General features: G+C 41.2%; 1 protein-coding gene across 5 annotated transcripts in view; it reads left to right on the top strand.

Moving 5' to 3' along the window:
• The window catches only part of TAFA1 (TAFA chemokine like family member 1), a 349,166-nt gene that overhangs the window by 110,118 nt on the left and 219,604 nt on the right, over positions 1-19,444 (top strand). For all 5 annotated transcript variants that reach the window (XM_075052567.1, XM_075052563.1, XM_075052566.1 and 2 more), the window contains one exon: positions 5,252-5,372. In XM_075052567.1, the coding sequence (XP_074908668.1) occupies positions 5,255-5,372 (118 nt within the window). In that variant the 5' untranslated portion in view covers positions 5,252-5,254. The remainder of the gene's footprint in view (positions 1-5,251; positions 5,373-19,444) is intronic.

Raw genomic sequence — 19,444 nt, 5'->3', positions numbered from 1 at the left:
CATCCTGCCCCAGTTCTGGCGGGAGCTGCCGTTGCACAGGCTGGTTGACACAACATTTTGTCCCATCCCCCTTCTTTCTAGAGCCAAACTACTCTTTCAGTCTTCCCTTTTCATGAGAAAGGGTTTTGAAATGTGCAGACCGTTCACTAGTGTCTTGTTTTTCCTTCCTATTTTCTCTTTCCGACGTGTCAGTGTTAGTAGCCCCACGTTCAACACGTGGGCCCATGGGCACTTGTAAAGCATCATCCCCTTCTGTCAAAGCTAGTGACTCCTGAAGTGAGGAGGCTAAAGTAAAGCCCCAAAGCATCAGATGAAGATGACACTGTGCCTAGCTCAAAGCATGGTGAGAGGAGCTGTTTCATGTCTTGTTGGTCCACTAAAAGTTAAAATTGGCAGCAAAGACATCAAAGCAGGTGTGAGATTGTTTCTGCAAGATTTGCCAAGGACTCCTCTGTTCCTGTCTGATGCTGGGAGCCAGGGCAGGGAAGAGACTGCAAGCGCAGGCTGTTTAATATTCTCTTCTGTCCCTCTGATCTGCCCCCTACCCTGCAGAAGCAACATGTCCCATGTTTCTGCAGAGCTTGTCCTGAGCAATAGCAGCATCTGTCAGGGGTTATGGTGGCATTAGCCTCATGGAGCTGGGAGTTAGCAGCGCTTGGCAGAGTGACAGTTCTGCTGTACCTTACATAAATCTGTATCTTGCATAAATCTGTCTCTGCCTGCTCTGCCAAGGTGTGTGGTCACAATGTGTCTGATTCCTCCTGCTGTCCACAAGGCCTTTCAGTTTCCTAGAAGATTTTATTTGCTTCTTGAGGCCCCTCTGCCTCCTCTTTCTTCACACCTCCCTTCTCCATACCCTTCCCCTCCTAGTTTCCTCACAAGTCCTAGAGGGAACATATCTTGTTAAGCAGGTGTTATTTTAAAATAAATTCCTATCACCTGCCCCTCTCAGGTGCTGCAGAAAGCTCCCCATATTCCCATGGAAAGAGGGAAGGTCTGGAGCCTTCCTGTGGCTTTGGCAGCAAACCGCAGCAGTCCTCCACCCACTGTCTTCTACCAGGGCTACACCTGATCCCAGGTCATGGTTCCTTGCTTGCTCATCAGTACTTTGTGGTGCTTGGTGTGCCTTGGTTGCCTCTCATCAGCTTTCTTGGACACTTCTAGACCCTTCTGAGGCCAGAAAGTAGCAGCAACTGCCCCAGTACTTGACCGCCTTCCAGCGTCTAAGGAAATTCTTGGGGAAAACAAGAAAACCTTTATTAAACAGAACATTATATCCCCAACCATACTTGTGCCATGTGTTCTCATACCAAAAAAAAAGCACTGACCTCTTGAAAGCATCTCTGGTCATCACAAGGCTTGTCCCGAGCCGTCCTCTCCTCCCCGGCACTGCTCAGGGACCTGATGGGAGCCATGCTGCAATGGTGGCTGTGGTGTGGGGAGGGATCCTCTGCCAATGCTCTCCTGTGTCACTTTGTCACCCCCACACCCCCCCAGATGCTTTATTCTTTTGAGGTTGTAATATAGAGCTGCTCTGAGCACTGTGGCAGAGACCAGCATAATGTTCCTGTTGGTCTGCAGGGCCAATCTCTTAATATGTGTTACCCACTAAAATACAGGGGCTCCACAGGAGCGGGTGGCCTGTGGAGTAAACTCATCGCGCCTCTCGGTGAGAATCTCCACTGAGATGTGTGTCCTTGGGTGCTGAGAAGGAGGTACTTGAGAGTAAGGGTACTTATTACTGATTTTATTTACTATTGTTTGGTGTCTGGAGCTGGTAAGCAGTGAAGGTATATACACTCCTCTACCACACATTATCAAGGGGTTGGGGGGGGGAAATCCCATGTTGTGTTATAGCATGCACCCTGAGCTCTTAAAATGGAAGTTTGTCTTTTGTCTCCAAGCCTTCTTTCTTTTGTAGGCAGAAGTGAGAGTCATAATGCTAAGTGAATGGTATGTATTAAATCTATGCAATGGCTCTTTAAAAAAATAATTACATATGGTACAAGAGGGAGAGGAAACCACTCCATTCCTGTAAATGGCCACTTAAGATGTGGACAATAAATAAATAACTGTAATAAATAATCTGGTGTATCTGAGCTTTAGCATTTAGGAGGAATAAATCAGAGCTCTCTCGCTATTGTCTGCTGAGATGCATCGGAAATGGAGTTGGAAGGAAAGATTTCACTCAGAGTTGTGGCAAGGTGCTGGAAAGCCCATGGGAGTGTGTAGGAGTCTCCCGCTCTCCCGTGTGTTTTGTTACACTTTCCCTGCACCACTCCTCCCCGTTCACAAGCATGTGCTGCTCTCCCGTGAAATGGAAGAGGCTCCCTTAAGTCTCACTTGCCTCTTGCAAGTAAGTGCAAGAACAACGCCTGGGGAATAAAGCCTCTGCCGGCAGAATTAACGCATCTCCCAGATTGCTCATTGGGTATTTAATCCTTCGTCTCTCCAACGGCTTTGCCTTTCCACCGGCGCTCTTCCACCCTCCTCTGCCCATTCATACCTGCTCCTCGCAGACGAAACCAGCTGCTCTTCTGCTCTGTGCAAAGTCCGAGTGCCGGTATTTAAATGCAGCTCTAGTTGCTAAGCCCCAGCAACTAGCAGAGTGCCTGGCTGGGGCTTGCAACCGAGAGCTGTGTCGCTTTAAGGCATGTGATACTTGCCCGAGCAGGGATGTATTGAAATAGGCTACGGTACTTACAGCATCGTATAGCAGTGTACGTACAGCTGCCTTACTCTGCACTGCCTGCGCTGGAGTGAGGCTGCTCTGTCGTTAAACATAAACTGCTCCTCGTCCTTAAGTATCCTGGAAGCTGCAAATTATCTCAAGATCACTTCAAAGGTCTCATCAAGCAGAAGGTGATGCTAGGAGATGATTTAAAGGTGAAAATGAGAAGGTTTCCACCCCTCAAACCTTGGCCACTTTTCTGACGGCAGAGTCTGAGAGCTCAGATGTCTTCTTTACTCTGGCAACAGGATTTGTAACGAAAGAGATTTTTTTTTTTCCTTTTAATCCTGATAAAGAAGATTATTGGGAAGCCATTAAAAATCCCTTATTGTGATACAGATGGATTTAAAAAAGTGTTAGATCTTTCCAATGAACACTAATAGAGTGCTCTGCTCTTGGTTGGATTACTCAGGTAAGGAGCTTCTTTAGGATTTAAGATTCAGAAACCAGATCTGGAACTCATCAGATAATAACTGGAGGAATACTCACTGCTGTGTTTCTTTACTAATGATAAGATGATCTCTATGTAAAAGTGTGTGTGTGACAGCAGTTTGCTGACAAACAAGTGCATGAAGAAATGTTTGTAAGAGAAGCTGGGTTTTGAGCAAAGGTACCTTGAAATAGTGTAGTCTGAGACAGGCTTTTATTAAAAAAAAAAAAAAAAAAAGGCAGGGAGCTAATAATAAAGCCTGAGTGGGTTAAGTAAGTCTGCTGTCCATGTGGCTCAGAATATGGTGCCGGAGGAAAGACACAGGAGCATTTAGCAGGCTGTAGAAGTTTAGCTTTGCTTCGCTGTTTGGCTAGGATTTTTAAAGTTCAGGCTAAATAACCTGAATACCTGAAATATCCCTATGTGAGAGTCACCTTTCCCTCTTACCTTGTTGTATAAAAAGCATGGGAGCACCAAATATGACAAGGAAGCATTAATTCCTGAAGACACAGGAAGCCTACTGGGAGCTCCCTGATCTGAGAGGATTGAATCTATTTTGCAAGATAAATGGGTCTAAAGAGAGGAGAAAAAGTACACTGTATACTGCAGAGTAAACAGTCGGAAATGAAATTAATTATATGCTAAGCAGTGCATCAAACACTCTACAGAGAAAGGAAGAGCCTCATGCTGATCAAAATAATGTTTTGGTATTTTCTATTAATTATACTTGTCAGTTTATGTGGTTCTTTTCAACCAATTAGACTTAAAAAGCTTCCCAAAGACTGTGTGTTGCTTTAAAATCAGGGGGAGGAAAAATTTTATGTGCTTATATTTTATTACCACTGTATTTCACTATTTTAATGTTGGTAATTTTCTTACTACAGAAATCCCCCTGATACAGACAGACTTTTTATTTTTTAATTTTTGTGTAAAGACATGATTATTCTATGTGAGAGTTTTAATTTTTCAAAGTCTTTCTTGCTCTGTGAAAATGATGTTCAGCTGATTGGATTATTAGATAGAAAACGGCATCATGTCATTGGCTGAATAAGGAGAGTGCCTGAAGTTTGATTAATTTGGCAATATAAAATGCAGCAGAAGGTGTTGTTAAGGGATCTGGACGATGTGTAGCGTAGCTGAGCCTTGCAAACCTCCCGATCCTCGCAGGCATTGAGAAAGAGCTGTTGAAGTTAAAAAGTCAGAGGGAAATTTCGCCAGTTAGTACAATAATGAGTACAAGTATGAAAACCCACAGTTGTCTATATTGGATGGCCAAGTATGCCAGCACCAGCAGACAAAGAAATGACTCTTTTCCTTTACCATAGGAATCTTTTTAATATTTTGATACAATCTGCTTTGTGAAAAGATCAAATCTTCTATAAAATACGTCTGCAATTCAGTCTGGCCATACTTCAGTCCCTTTACATAGACAGGTCAAACAAAAGGAAGGTGATTTCATCTGGGGATTAGAACATAATTCTGAGAAACAATTACTTTGTTTAGCAGACAGCATCGTGATTAAAAATTGATGCTCACAAAAGTAAAAAAACAATAAACTGTTACCTTCCGGGTCACTATTAGCCTTTCAGTCTTGGGGATAGAGTATTGTTGAAATGCATCTCAGCTATCTGAGGATGCTGTATGCTTATCTGATGTGTTTAAAGTAGTTTTGATACTGTCTGGACATCATGTTTTTCTAGCTGGCCGTGTGATTTTCTTATTTTTATTTTTTTAACACCATTGTAAATTCAGCTATGGACCAGTGTGGCAATATTTTCCAGCCTTCTATTTACATTGGTGTGGTTTTTTTTTTTAGTCCTCAGATTATTAGAGTTTCATTTTTACCACTGAATTATTAAAGTTATCCAGGCTCCTGTGTTGACATCCTGTTACCTCGGCTGTCCTTTTTGAACATGACCTTTGTTGTATGACCATTGTATCCTGCAGGGGGGAATAATAACCAAGAAACAAAAGACATTTAGCAAAAGGAGTAAAAAAAGGGGGGGGGGGGGGAAATGTTGTAATGGAAGCTGACTGTTCTGTGTGCTGTAAGGCAATGGATAATAATGCCTGTCTAATATTTTGTTTAGAGAATGGCAGTGGTCTCTGCAATGTCCTGGGTCCTGTATTTGTGGATAAGTGCCTGTGCAATGCTGCTCTGTCAGGGGTCCCTCCATCACACTTTCCAGCAGCATCACCTGCACAGACCAGGTAGGACTGAGTTCAGCTGTGGGATGCTGTAAGATTGCAGGCGCTCTGCCTGTGCTCGTGTCTGTCTTGATAAATTAATGAATAATCATAAAATCCTTTTTATCATTTAACTTTTATGAGTTGCTTGCCTTTATATTGCACAGCATCTTTTTTGGTCGGTCTAACACGTGTTGTGCTTTGCTAATCTGATGTTGGAATATTTATCCTCTAATGTCATCTTCTAACAACGTCCCAACACAGGAATTCCATTTCAGACAACCTCTCGGTTTCTCTGTCTCTTTCTCTCTCCTTATTTCTATCTCCTCTTGTCCCCATTTCGTGCAGTTCTCGAGTGGGTGTATAACTCAGAAGGACACTGTTGCATCACGGGTGTAGGGTTTAGGTTTTATTTCCGCGGGGCCCGGACGATAGACCACCAATATGATGATTAAAGTCGCCCCCTTTATTGAGCCTAGCTGATCATTCTTATACGATTCTCTAAGTTGTTTAGAAACTCTGATTGGTTGCTGCATGCAAGCATTTGGTGTCCACGCGCACAAGCATAAATGGTGATTGGTTACATCGGTACTGTCCACGCGCACAAACGTAAGATAAAGTTAGTTATACCCGCTCTGTACATGTGCATAAACATAGGACATAATTGGCCATATTAATTAAAGCATGCAAGACTTGTCTTAGTCCAATTGGTCAAGATAAGCCCCTGAACTGAGGTTGTTTGTGCCAAGTTCCCTTTATCGTGGAATGTGCACCTGTGTTTTTCTAACTGGGATCTTTCTTTTTCTATCTTCTTGTTTAGTCTGTTCAAAGCCTTCTAAAGGCGTCTGGAACACTCTTGTGACCATGAGCTACTTTCAGGCCCGATAACTAAGTTCCATATAATTGAACCCTACACACGGGTTTGGATAACTTTGCAGTTATCTGACCCAAACTGGACATGGGTTTGTTACTTAAAATATTGGCACCAAATCTCACTCATAGTCACTAGAGTTTACTGGAGGTCAGGTGTTTGCCTTAGCATAAATGAGAGACACAGTTATTCTCAGGTTCTCGAGTTTACCTCTGAAAATTGATGGGGTTGCAAAAGTGCAGCCCAGAGGAGAATTTGGGACTGTCTTTCAATGGGGTAAAATGCCTATAAACTCAGAATAAATCCCACAGGTTAGCAGTGGAGAATACAGCTCACTTAGACTGTTGTGATCTACAGAGACTGCACATTGGTAGTTTTATTGTGTTTTTATTAATGGAAAGGGATCACGTAACTTTTTCAACTGTTAATTGCACTTTGAAGAGTATGTGTCATGTTAAAAATTGAGGAGTTGGCATATTCTAGCATGGTATTATCATCTGGTTAAAATTAGATGGGCCAAGAAAGTCGCTTAACAAATTTGGATCCAAAGAAAGGTGGGAGAGGTTTTAAGAGCTTTAGAAATGAAAGATGGAAAACGTTAACTTGCAGCGATGAATCATTTAACAATGTGGCAGCTAGTACTTCAGTGTTTTTTGATCTAATGGCATACCTTCATAGATGGACAGTCTTGAAGTGCAGGTCTTTAGCAACCTTAATGACTCCAAGTTTTCCCAGCTACTTTTGTTGTCCAGAAGTCATAGGTATTGGCATTGTCTTGCTTTCTTGTAATAAAATATATGCAGTATAGAGGAATAGACCTAAATCTTTGATAGACCAGCTCTCGGTAGCTATGTTAGAGCATCAGATTAACTAATGGTGTTAACTTTGCTAGGTGGCACTGGAAGTTTGAAAGTATTTGAAGTTTGAGTGGTGAGGTTCTTATTTGGGACTTGCAGAGAAATGAACAAAATATTTATTACAATGCAATTGTAAGTAATGCTGCAGGTTATTTGAGTCTGTCCCCCAGTGAAGGAAATAAGAAAAAACAGCCCAGCTAAACAGATAGGTAAAAGGAAAATGTAATCTCATTTTGTAAAATCAGTTGAAACAAGTGACATTATGAGAAAAAATGAGAGCTGGGCAGATTCAGAGCTCTGCAACATTTGCCTAAGCTTGAAAAATCACCTTTTTTATGAAGCAAGAACAGCAAGACACTGAATGCATACCAAGTGTTGGGGAAATGTGAAAAATGACAAAATCTTTCACTCAGAGATGTGATACAGATAGAGTGAAGGTTTTACAGCTGCCTCATCACCTACTTAGAAACAGCCTAGCTTTCCCTCCTATGAGCCTTTCTCAGGCAGCTTCTCCGCACCCTACGTGAATAAGATTGATGGTGTTCTGATCCCAGGCAGCCAATTTCAGTCTCTCAAGAAATAATCCACTACATTGACAGATGAGTGGAATTTGACATGATGTTCACCTCAGATTCAGATTGTGCTGCACCTGGGAAGTACCAGCTAGTGAACGTCCTTTAGGGAAACTGTTGGGGATTTTGGACAATTTCTGCTGTCACAACAGAAAATCAAGACTGTTTTTTATAAGGCCATGAATTTGCAGTCTGCCAACTGAATGTGAAAGGTTGTACATAAAAGGGATGGAAATATGTTAACTAGCAAACTGAGTGATTTTAATGTATTCAACTGCAGTCCCTGAGCACACCCTATTTTTCATATTTATAATATTAGGAATGCGTCATTTACTTTTAGTTAGTCACTGTGTAAGTAAGATTAAAATGTTCAGCCAAATAAAAGTGAATAAAAAAAAATGGATGCAGATGAGGCAGTGCATAATTTCAGTAATTTAATATTTGGTATATGAAATTTCAACTTATTGAATCATGGCAAATATAGCTGTAATCAATAGCATGCTCAACATACCTTTTCCTTCAGTTCGTGATCTCCCACAGATAATGAGATGCTCTAAAATAAAGAGACTTTTTGCCGCTCAACTCCATTGTGGAGCTACTTTGGTACAAGATAATTAAAAAGGCAGGTTCCACCCCTCCTTGTGCTTCTCATACTTCATGAATAGAGTCTCACTGAGCACAAGAAGGTGGAGGTAAAAGATAAAATCCTCAGGGAGTGTATTTAAAATAATAAACTTGAACTGAACTCAGTGGATTAGCACAGTGAATATCCCCACCTGTATTACTGCGGTTAATCCAGTTTTGAAACACTGGAAACCAAGGGCAATATATGAAACTTTCTTAAGCAACTGAATGGGTTGAAATAGATTTCTACACACTATGTGCAATCACAAAAGTTTAAACCTTTCTTTCAGTGTAGTATAATTTTTCAGTTTTATAATTCAGTACTTCTTAATTCAGTTAGATGACTTAGCAGAAGGTAAGAACCTGAAAACAAATGTGATAAACCTCTTTATGTGACAGTATTTGGAATTGACTGTAGCTTTATTTTCTCTGAAATGTTGGCAGGCAGGCGGGCACAGATAGTAAGGGCAAAGTAAATACTGCTTGAATATAAGATGGATAATGCCGTATTACTTGTACCTGTTCATGAATTCTTTATTGTCTCATTAACACAATGAAAAGTTTGCATGCTGCTGTTAAGCACCCTTAAGTGTTGGTGGCTGTTCCTTTTGACTCTGGTAGGTGAGGTGGGCAGGGTAGATTTTCAGGCTGCTTTGCTGGGATCCAGAGGAGACCTTTGGAGTAAGCCAGCTGAACACCATTGCAGTATAATTCCCCTTGGGTAATACACATGGCTTTCTGCAGTTTTTCTATGACTATATTTCATTTTCATGAAAATTATGTTAGGCAAAGGATGTATGAAAGCATTCACAGGAAATAACTTTATGTGGAAACAAATCTCCATTTTTAAATTTTTTTTTCAAGCATGCCATTTCTGTGTGATTTAATAAGAAACAGTGGTAATGAGAAGAATTCCACATTGGCTGTTTTAGGCTCTAAGATACACACAGTTGTAGAGCTGTTGAATTGGCCTGAGGATGAGAATGGACAGGTTGTGATTTGCAGTTAGCTGAGTGCCTGTGATAGTCCATTGATCATCTGATTGACAGGATTGACCCTGCCCAGAGGTAGGAAGTAGATGCTGGCATTTGGTAAGACAAGATGATATTAATGAAGTAAAGAATTCAAGTTTAAAAAATAAAAAATAATCACCACCCTTTCAATCATGCAATTCTTAGCAAATTTGGCTTTGTTCCATAAATGAGAGATGCTTTGTGCCCAGTGAGGACCATTGGCTAGTTCTGAATCACAGTGGACAACACCGGTCACATGTTGCTTAAAAATACAGGAAAGCACATTGGATTCACCTGTAAGTTTGTGCAAAATAATTAGGTACACACTAAGGATGCTAGGTTAGGTTTGGATACAGTGTAAAGGTGCAAGGTAGACACAAGCAGAAACATGTACCTGCTGTAGCAATGCTGACATTTGCAAATACGTTAATTAAAAATAAGCCTATTCAGAGGAAGAAATCATGGACTAAATTGAGGCTGGAATGGTATGTCTGCTAAACATGAAGTAACTTTTATTGTGACAGTAGTTAATGATGTGCCCATTAAAAATCATCTGAAGAAGTGATTCTCTATACCTCATATTACGAGGAGGAAAATCAGTCTCAAAGCAATTCTATACAAACTAACAAGCAACATCAACCTAAGGATGCTCTCAGCATGTTTCTCAGTAGACAGCATTTTGCAGAAACTTGAGTCTGTGTCTGTGAGCAAAAAATTTCTTAGTTCTGATCTTGGCCTTCCCACTGATTTTTTTTTTTTTATAGCCTTGGGGGAAACTGCATATTCTCACATATCAAAAGGTCTGCTATTTTCATATGCCCCATATATGTGGCTATTCAGTTACAAAACAGACTGGGAAGAAGGTTGGTCTGAATCTTAACTCCTCAGGAAAGTGTAAATAAAATATGTCTTTACTTTGTAGAACAATTGAGATTTGGAAGATGAATTCAAGTGGATTTTTGCTCTTGGTATTGTTAGAAGCAAGTGTAGGACTAGGTAGTTAATGTATAAATGTATACCGTTTCTATGATTAGCAAGAATTGTATCTCATTAATCATACAGTGTGAATGCAAACAGTTGTCTTCAGTATACAACGTCCAAACTGCCATGCAACAACTTAGCTAGTATCCAGCAGATCACATCATGGGCATGAAAGCTGACAACGGGTGTCTCTTGCTGTGTTAATTAAAATGAACAAATTTATAAGCTCTAAGGCCTGATTCAGATACCATTTACACCAATAAATGCACAGGAAGCACCATATGTATCCTTGTTGTTCACAATCAGAAAAACCTGCTCATGATGAGCTATTCTAGTCACTCACTGGAAATCCTCTCTCTCGCCATACCTTTCTGTTATATATCCCTGGCCTTCGCAGTCTGTTCCTGAAAATGTGAAACTACCAACTGCTAAGCAAAAAAATCCAGGTCGGAGGTACCTACTGTGTTCCTGGTCACATACAAAATATATTTGGATGTATGTGGACAAACATATATTAATATGTATTTTGTGTAGACAGAGAACTGATGTAATGAAATCAACAGTTAAGGATGAGGTAAGATTACTAGCAGCATGATAGTGATGAATCGTCTACTGTGCTTGTGTGATGCACTTGTTTACAGCAGCAGACTATATCAGAAGTATTGCACCCTGTGATGTTTATTTTTTTTCCTGAAAAATCGAACCACCAAAAGAGAAACAATATGGCTACAGGGTGTGTTTGCAGCCAGAGAGTTAGCTGTGGTTTTTTTTCTGGGGTCTGTAAGCTGTTACTTTAATGGACTCCTGTCTCCCAGGGAAAGAGAAAGAGTAGGTAGGTATTGCCAGGGAACAACCAGTACTCCACGGAGGGTCAAAGGCAGGAGGACGCTCTTCTTCGCTGGAGAAGGGTGCGTAGCGGTGAGGCTCGCAGCTCGGTTGCAGGTGGAGGAAAGCTGTCACCAGTCGCGCTGCTGAATGTGACGCCTTGTTACTCCTGATCCAGGGAGACGAAGCAACCTGAGGGGGAGCAGGTGTTGCAGCTTGATGGACTGTGAAGAACAGCGTGGCCAAGGTGTGCGGTGGGGCACCGAGCAGACCGCAGTCCCCGGCACTGCTCTGCGGGAGCCGCTGGGAACGCCGCTACGTTCCCTGCGATCTCCCCCGCCGCACACCTTGTGCAAAAAAGAGCCATGGCGAGGTGCTAACAGGGGTATTTGGAGAGAAAGGACATGCCTCTTGTATGTGTGCTTTGCACCGGCAGCGTCTGTGCTCTGGTTTGGTCCCAGCTGCGCTCCTATCCCCAGCCCGTGCTGCTTCGGCGATTCCTCAGGTCCTTCTGCAGGCAGCCACGCAGGCAGGTGAAAAGCACGTCCCTTTTCTTGTGGAAGAAGCTGCTCTGGGGAAACGAGAACCAAAAAGCTCCTGTTGCTGCGATGGCCCTGGCAGGCACCTTCTCCTCCCACCCGCATGTGCTGAGCCTCCGTCTCCAAGAGCAGCCTTGGGGCCTCGGTGAGTCACGAAGGGACCTTTTGGTGCACGGCACTATTTGTAGCTTGCCGTCACGGTATTAAAGAGTGTGAGAATTCATGCTATGGTGGTTAAGTCCCAAGGAAAATTTGGCACCTACAAATATAACCCCCAAAGGCGAACTACATTGCTCTGCGCTGAAGTATTTCTGCTGATAACATCAGAAACCTGCCTTTAATGATTAGCCTACTTTAGTCCAAGGCTCATTTATATTTTAAAAGGCAATATCCAAGTGCATTTCCTCATAAGATAGATGTGTTTTCTACCATTAAGTTTCATATTGTTTTATCCTATCCCACCTATAATCTTTGTATTTCCTTCTAAATGTTTTCTTTTCCACTCTGCTGTGAAATCAACCTTTGCTGTGAGCAAGATTTATTTTCCTGGTGGGATTCAGCATTTTCTGCTATTTTCAGTTGCTCTGTACAGAGCCGTTCTCTCCAGCTGAACTTATTTTTTTGCATGGGAGTGGTGCTGGAGGTTTCTTTTCATTGTGCTCTAGGCAGGGACCACGAGGACTGCAGCACAGTTGGACTCTAAATTTATGAGACTCAGTCAATGATGCACAATGGGGAATTGGGGGTGTAAATTAAGCTGAATGAAGCTCCAAAGCCCCATGTATGTCCCTGTGACTCATATTTCTATGCTCTATTTAGAAGATCGTTATCTGACATCCCTCTCTCGCCTTCTGTATTCCTTTCAGAACAACGGTTTTCCCCTTTTCCTTCGCAGTGGGTGAAGAAACCAGTCCTGCCCTTCTTGAAAGGTCACTTCAGTGACAGCAGGTGCAGGATCACTGTTGCTATTGTACAATAATCAGTAATTATATCACAGTATTCCACTGTAATCCTTATTTCACTTTGAGAGAACAGCTTTGGGAACTGAATTGGTGGCAGGAATGGAGGACCTTGCTAGTTTTTGGGTGATGTGAAAGTGATTCCTTGAGAATCACCAAGTGGAACAGACGGACAGTCTGTTGTTACCTGCGACGGCTGAATTTCCTTCTGCCAGGGTGCTCTCGTTGTGGTGCCTTGTCCTTGAGCTACAAATAATCTGGGAGTAGTCCGCTCCACGCTAGCGGCTCCCACTGACAGTCACGTGTGCCCAGTGCTTTTTAAAATTGTTCATAAATATTTCTTCTACGAGCTGTGAAGTTTTATTTGTATATCATGCACCTTGCCTCTCGCTAAATGAATAGGCAATTAAAAAGCAGCTTAAATGGTGATCCTTGTCTCTTGATTATTAGGAGAGCTGCTGGTTCAAATCAAAATAAGCATTTAATCCATCCTCATGCATGATACAAAACTCCTATTGGATTAATTTTGTTTTCTGTAGATGGCAAATCTGCATCGAGAGCCTTCATTATGAATCTACTAAATGCAATGAGCAAAAATCACTCCTGTAGTTAACTTGTGTGCAAATGGAAGTTATATTGACAGAGAACTTGACTGGAAAACTCCTGTGAACATACATGTTGGTTTATTGGAAACTGGGGAACTTGGAATTGTGACTTCCTATGTTGTGAATAACGGTAGCAGCCAACAGGCTCTATAGATCAGCCCAAGTGCAGGCAAGAACCTCAGGATCTTAACTGCACACACTCTGATAAAACTTTATTATCTTTTTTTAGTGTCCTCATTAATGCTCTTCAATAATGCTGTTAAATATTTCTGGCAAGCAAAGCTTCAGTGTAATTTTACTGTATTGTTAAGGATTTATTAACTATAATCTTTTCTTGCAGAGTCTATTTATATTTGATCATGACATTAATTGGTTGCCAAAACAAACTAGAGTTAATTGTGTTTAAGTGGTTGGGAGCAAGCAAGGATAGTTTATTTGGAAAATCTGTTTCATTGATTTATATGTTTATTTTTTAAAAGAACATTAATAAATGAAGGGAATCTATTGCTTAGCACCTTTTTCACTATGTACTGTCCAATAATCATCAATAACACAGTTGTGACTTTGAACAGATTAAAGAGTGGAAAATTATCTGTATTATATATATTCACCTATACAAACCTATTGGGAAGTAAATGTTCACATTCTGAATTTAAATAAAACCTAAAACCAAGCAGAAATGAGGTCAAGTAACACTGAAACCAACAGTAGAGTAGTGTTCAGGAAAATGCATTTCAGAGAAAAACTTAGCTTCATTTCAGATTTGGCTAAAGGTGCTTCAGATAAGGAAGGTATGGTAAAATATAGTAAAATATGACTAGGTAAATATTTTATATAATAATTATATTAATACAATATATAATTATATTTCTATGATATAGTAATTTCTATATTTTCTATCATGCATTTGAAAATCAGCTAATTTTACAGTTCAGAAGCTTTTGAACACCCGCCTATTTTATGTTTTAATGCTAAAACCAGAACTGAGAGGAGAATTCTGAAGACTTAATGTTTTTTTGAGGAATCTGTTTCCTGAGTTGAAACTGTAATTTAAAAAAAAAAAAAAAAAAAAAAAAAAAAAAAAAAAAACCACATAGTTTGGTATCTTTATGCATTCCTTGTTTCTGCATTGATATTCCTTGTTGGGGAAAAAAAAAACCAAAACCAAAACCTGCATAAGGTTTCTGTTATCCCAGCAGCTACTTAAAATAAGTCATCCTCATAGATGAATAAATCCTGCCTGGAAGCATATATTGAGATATGCCAGCAGCTGCCTCTTTCCCAAAAGAAAACAAGACCTCACAGACTTCAAATCCAATACCAATGCAAACAGGAGGAAGGTCTTGTGTGTCCTTCTAGGTGGTATCAGCTCTTGTTTTGGTTTGCAGCAGCACTGAACTTAAAGGAGGTCTAATGTTTCCAGAAGCTGCCTTTTTTCCCCAAATCAATCTTCTCTGCTATTTTAATAAAAGATATTTCCCTTAGCTTATGGATTTAAGAAAGACTTTTAGATATAAGGGCTACACTAATGCTGTTTGCTGTGAATATCATTAACTCATGAAGTTTCTCCTCTTGGTTACTTGCATGGGATGCTTTCAGATTTGGGTGGTCAGTCAGCCAGAAGTCACTATTGTGTGTTAAAACAAAAATTGAAGGGATGAGTTGAAGATAACAGAGGGTTTTTGAGTTTGTAATTGGTTTCAGTGTGCCAGGGCAGGATCTGACAGAGAATGATTGTTTCTAAGCCAGCTCCCACATCTGTAGTATAATTATTTCTGTAGTAATATCATATTTTAGTGAGGCTTTAAAATGCAGCTTTTTTTTTTCCCTCCCAGGTAATTAGAAACTGTCTTTCCATGGCTGAAACCTCAGCACTTTCTTCATTAAGTCAGCTGCCTGGGTGGTGTTTATCTTAACCTTGTTTTGAGTTTCTCCAACAAATAGATGACTCCTTTAGTTCTAATTTAGTTTCTCTTCGTATTTCTATTATCTCTTTCTAGTTGGCAGGCAAGGAAATCAGATGTGCATCAAATGAAACCATTTGTCATGGATTAGTGCATGCAAATGCCTTGATGACAGCAATAGACAAAAGCCAGCAAGTGTCTGAATGCTAACTTTGGAAGAGAAAACTAACGAGGCCAAAACACCAGCAATAGCAGTCCCTAAATGAGATTATTGAATGCCCAAGAGCAAGGCGACACTCTTCTGTCCCCTCCTTTACCATTTTTTCTCTTGCTGAAATCTTAAGACTTTAGGGTAATGCACGATGACCCTTGCAAGTGAAGTGTCCATGGAAGCTCCTGGCTTTCCCAGAGCTACTCAATGGCAGGATCTTTCCTCTGCCTATTAAAACCCATCTGCACCAGCAGCAGAGGGATGGGACTCGTAGGTAGGCAAAAGTAGAGAAGACCATTAGTGATATTCCAGCGTGCATACCCTAGTTTGTCAGAGCACACTGGGAATCAGAAGGGCTGCCAGGCAGGATATTAAGTGAGTCATGTCAAAGTGGAATATATCTTCCTCACTCTCTTGGTTGGAAATGTTTTGCATTTCCCTCTACCCCGAGGACAGAATTGGTAATTGTTTAATGCTGATCTCCTACTGTTGATAACACACCAAATTGAACAAGTTGACAGCAGTTATTAGATATTTATCTCATGCTTGTGATTGTTACTCCAGTTTCTTTATGAGCCTGGTTGGAAGCTTCTGCATCCTAAAAGGTAAGTGTGGGCTCTGCTGAGTTCCCCACCCGAAGGATGCTGTGAGGAAGAGCTGACATACAGTTGTGGAAAGAGAATTTTGAGGTGCCCTGACTGGGAGCAGGCTGTAGACCCCAAGCATCCTGTGCATATTTGCACATTTTATTTCCATCCCTCCCAAACCACCCTTAAGAAAGTGCTAGACACAGAGGTTGTAGTTTAGTGAAAGGACCACAATGTAGCCAGATTGCCTGCTGTCTTCTCTAGGTTTTCACTCCATTTCAGTCTTCCCCCCCACACTGCTTACTCTATTTCTAAATCTGTCTCCTTTCCATTAAATCAGTTTCCTTTATTTTCTTTTAAATCTTTCTTTATGTAAGCTCTTATGGCTCTCACTTTTAAAAAAGGCTCTCTGAAACCTTTTCCTCTTAGAGTCAATGCACCTTGATGTGGTGTTTGAGCAACAAAATGCCACTTGATTTCATCCCAATTAGAACACCACCCATATTTTTATGAAATAAACAGTTTCAAACATCACTATTTGGAAAGAATCAAAATGGAGCTCTTTGATCAAAAGATTTGAAATGCTAAAATAATTTTTTCACTATCTGATATTGACACCAGATTTTAAGTGTTTTCTAATAAAAAGTGGGGAAAATATAAATTATAACTTTTTTTGCCCATAGGAAAAATTATTTCTGTTGATCAGAATTTTCTGATGGGAAAAATTTCACAGGTACTTTGTGTCTGTCTCTACAGCAGAGTATATGCAAGGCAATAAACTGTCACCGTGGTTTCTAGGGTTTTTTTGTTTCTTCCCTCTGCCCTTATGCTTTTATTTTATGCATTTGTACTGGAACCAGACCTTCATTCTTTATACCCCCAAAGTTGCTCCCTGCTTTGATGCTGTAGTGTAGTCAAGACACCTTTGTTGCAGTCGTGATATTACCGCAGTCGTTATGTTACCACAGACATAAGTGTGTTGGCCAGACCAGGTGATGCAGGCTCTGGAAAGCAATCTTTTGACTGAGCAGGACAAGTTCTGAAAATCACAGAATGGTTTGGGTTGGAAGGGACCTTAAAGATCATGTAATGCCAACCCCCCTGCCACGGTCAGGGACACCCTCCACTAGACCAGGTTGCTCCAAGCCCCATCCAACCTGGCCTTGAACACTGCCAGGGATGGGGCAGCCACAGCTTCTCTGGGCAACCTGTTCCAGTGTCTCACCACACAGTGAAGAATTTCTTCCTGAACAAATGCTGGTGATAAATAAAAGTGCAAATTAAAGGGAAAGGGATTTCTGCTTTCAATGTGAATCATTTAATAGTTTCCCCTAGTAAAAGAGTTCCTTGACTTTTTAGATTGTATTTGACTTGGCTTTGAGCTGCCTGTTGCTGCACAGTGTTTTGTGACCATGTACCTTCCGTGAGCAGTGTGGTATCCAGCGGTTCTTTTGTACCAGTCGTACTCCTCTGAGGTTCAGGCTATGCAAGTCCCTCCTAAACCCTGTTCTTATGTAAATTGAATTATTTGCTTATGTTCTTTTTTTGTTGTTGTTATTTTCTAGCCTATCAAGGGAAAAGGTGTAATCTATAGTGTCTAGAGGTGGAAACAAAATACGAAGCAGTATCGTGTTTGTACTGAAGTTCTTCTGATGAGGATTGTATGTCTTTAGTATTCTGCTCTGTACATCTGAGGGGCTGTGCTCTTTAACAGTTGAGAAGAGTTTATCCCTTAGTCATGACAGAATCTGTGAATCAAAGTCTGTTAGGAGAAATTCATACAGAGGTTAAAATGCAAACCTGCTTTTAAATGTAACTATAGCAAAATAATTTTCTCTGTATAATACATGTGCATTGTATGAATTAGTACTTAAATTTTCAGAGGTCCTACTGTAAGCTGCATCCTGTCTGCTTTTAAAGAAGTGTTTTAATGTCCACATTTCACATGGGAACCAGGCAAAGATATGAACAAAATTCAAATATGCCTTTGTCAGGAGGGATTATTCCATATTCTGATAGCACATACAGATCTGAGAACATCAATATTTGCTATAAAGAGAGCATAGTTTTATAGGACGCCCAACCAACACCTGCCTTCCTGTCTGGTTCTTTTCTTTCTCTTTATGCCCAACCAAGGGACAGTTGATACCCCTGTGCAGTCTGTACACAGCATCCAGCAGTGGAATAGATCATCTGAGGAAACAGAGATCTCTATCGTGACCACATTTAGGGCAGCTGAGATGCAAATAAGTGAGGTTTCGTTATTCTGTTCCTCACGTAGCCTCTTTAAGTGAGGCTGGTGGCTGCCAGACGCTGTCCTCCCAGCTGATACGCAGAGCAGACATCCCGTCCCTGGCGCTCCGTCCTTGGCATGGCTTGGCGTGCAAGTACAAGCGTTTCTGTGAGCCGGGCGATGGATCGTGGAGGCTCTTGGCTCCCTCTTTTCACGAAATCAAGTGCTTTACTGTAAGCCAACTTCATGCCGGCTTAAACTTTCATGGTGGTTAAGCTATAATCTATCAGACTGCCCCAGCTGTGAGGTGTAAAGAGCCTTCACTTTCACTTACTGTTACTCAATTGACAAACAAGTTGTACCGTTGTAGTGAATTTTTCCCCTGCGTCCGTGCTCTCAGCTGAACCACAGGCTCACCGCATGCAGACAGGCAGTGCAGCCTTTACTTCAAATGTAGAACTTCCCACTTTTTACTTAATTGCTTCCTTTAAGAGATAAGAAGGTTGGGCTTGTCTTTGGACAAAAAGGCTTCCACTTTTAAGCATGTTTCTCACTTGAAGGCTATGCTTCTCACCAGAGTTTTGTGCCATGCTTCCAATCTTTCACAGGCAGCGTAATACTGATTCTACATAACTCAGAGCTTTTTTTTTTTTTTGTAACGTGTCTGACTTGCAAATCTTGTTAACTGCATGCTGTTATCTCAATACACTTGCAGGCCAGCTACAGCAGCATAAAAACTTGTGGCAAGATAAATCATGTCAATTTTTTTATTAGGGAAGAAAAATTTAGACTATTTCATCTGCTACAATTGGAAAAAACCTTAATCTCTTGATTGCTTCTAAAGACACAGCTTGCTGTGGGGAAAGACCTAGAAGATCAGTCCCAAAAGATGACTCTGGGGGCTCGTAGATGGAAAATCACCTGTGAACAATGTCTTGTTTGGTCCAGCCAAAGGTGTGGGGGGACTCAGTAGGGCTAGGATGCTGTTAGGGTCCTGCATGTCCTGCCCCAATACCAGTCCGTTTTTGGCTGCTGCTTTTAAGTTTTGAGCCAACTGCAGGAATGTTGCTGCTCACTCACTGGAACCTAGAAAACCTCTAAGATGGGGAAAGTTTTTCTCTGTTATTTACCTCTGTTCTGGCAACACAGAAGCTCAGAGGTTGTACAGCTATTTAGCAGCATTGTTGTGCTTCCTGGCAGGACTTCATGGTGTCACAGAGGTACAGCAGGAATCCTGTGTCCCAGTTCATATCAGGGCCACCTGGTTGGACTGGGGAGTCCTGGCAAGGGATCTTCTTCCACTGGCTCCTTTTCC

The sequence above is a fragment of the Buteo buteo genome, chromosome 21 (assembly GCF_964188355.1).
Source record: "Buteo buteo chromosome 21, bButBut1.hap1.1, whole genome shotgun sequence".
NCBI classification, from domain to species: Eukaryota; Metazoa; Chordata; class Aves; order Accipitriformes; family Accipitridae; genus Buteo; species Buteo buteo.
Note: the sequence above shows the minus strand (reverse complement) of the source record. Positions and strands in the feature narration are given on the sequence as shown.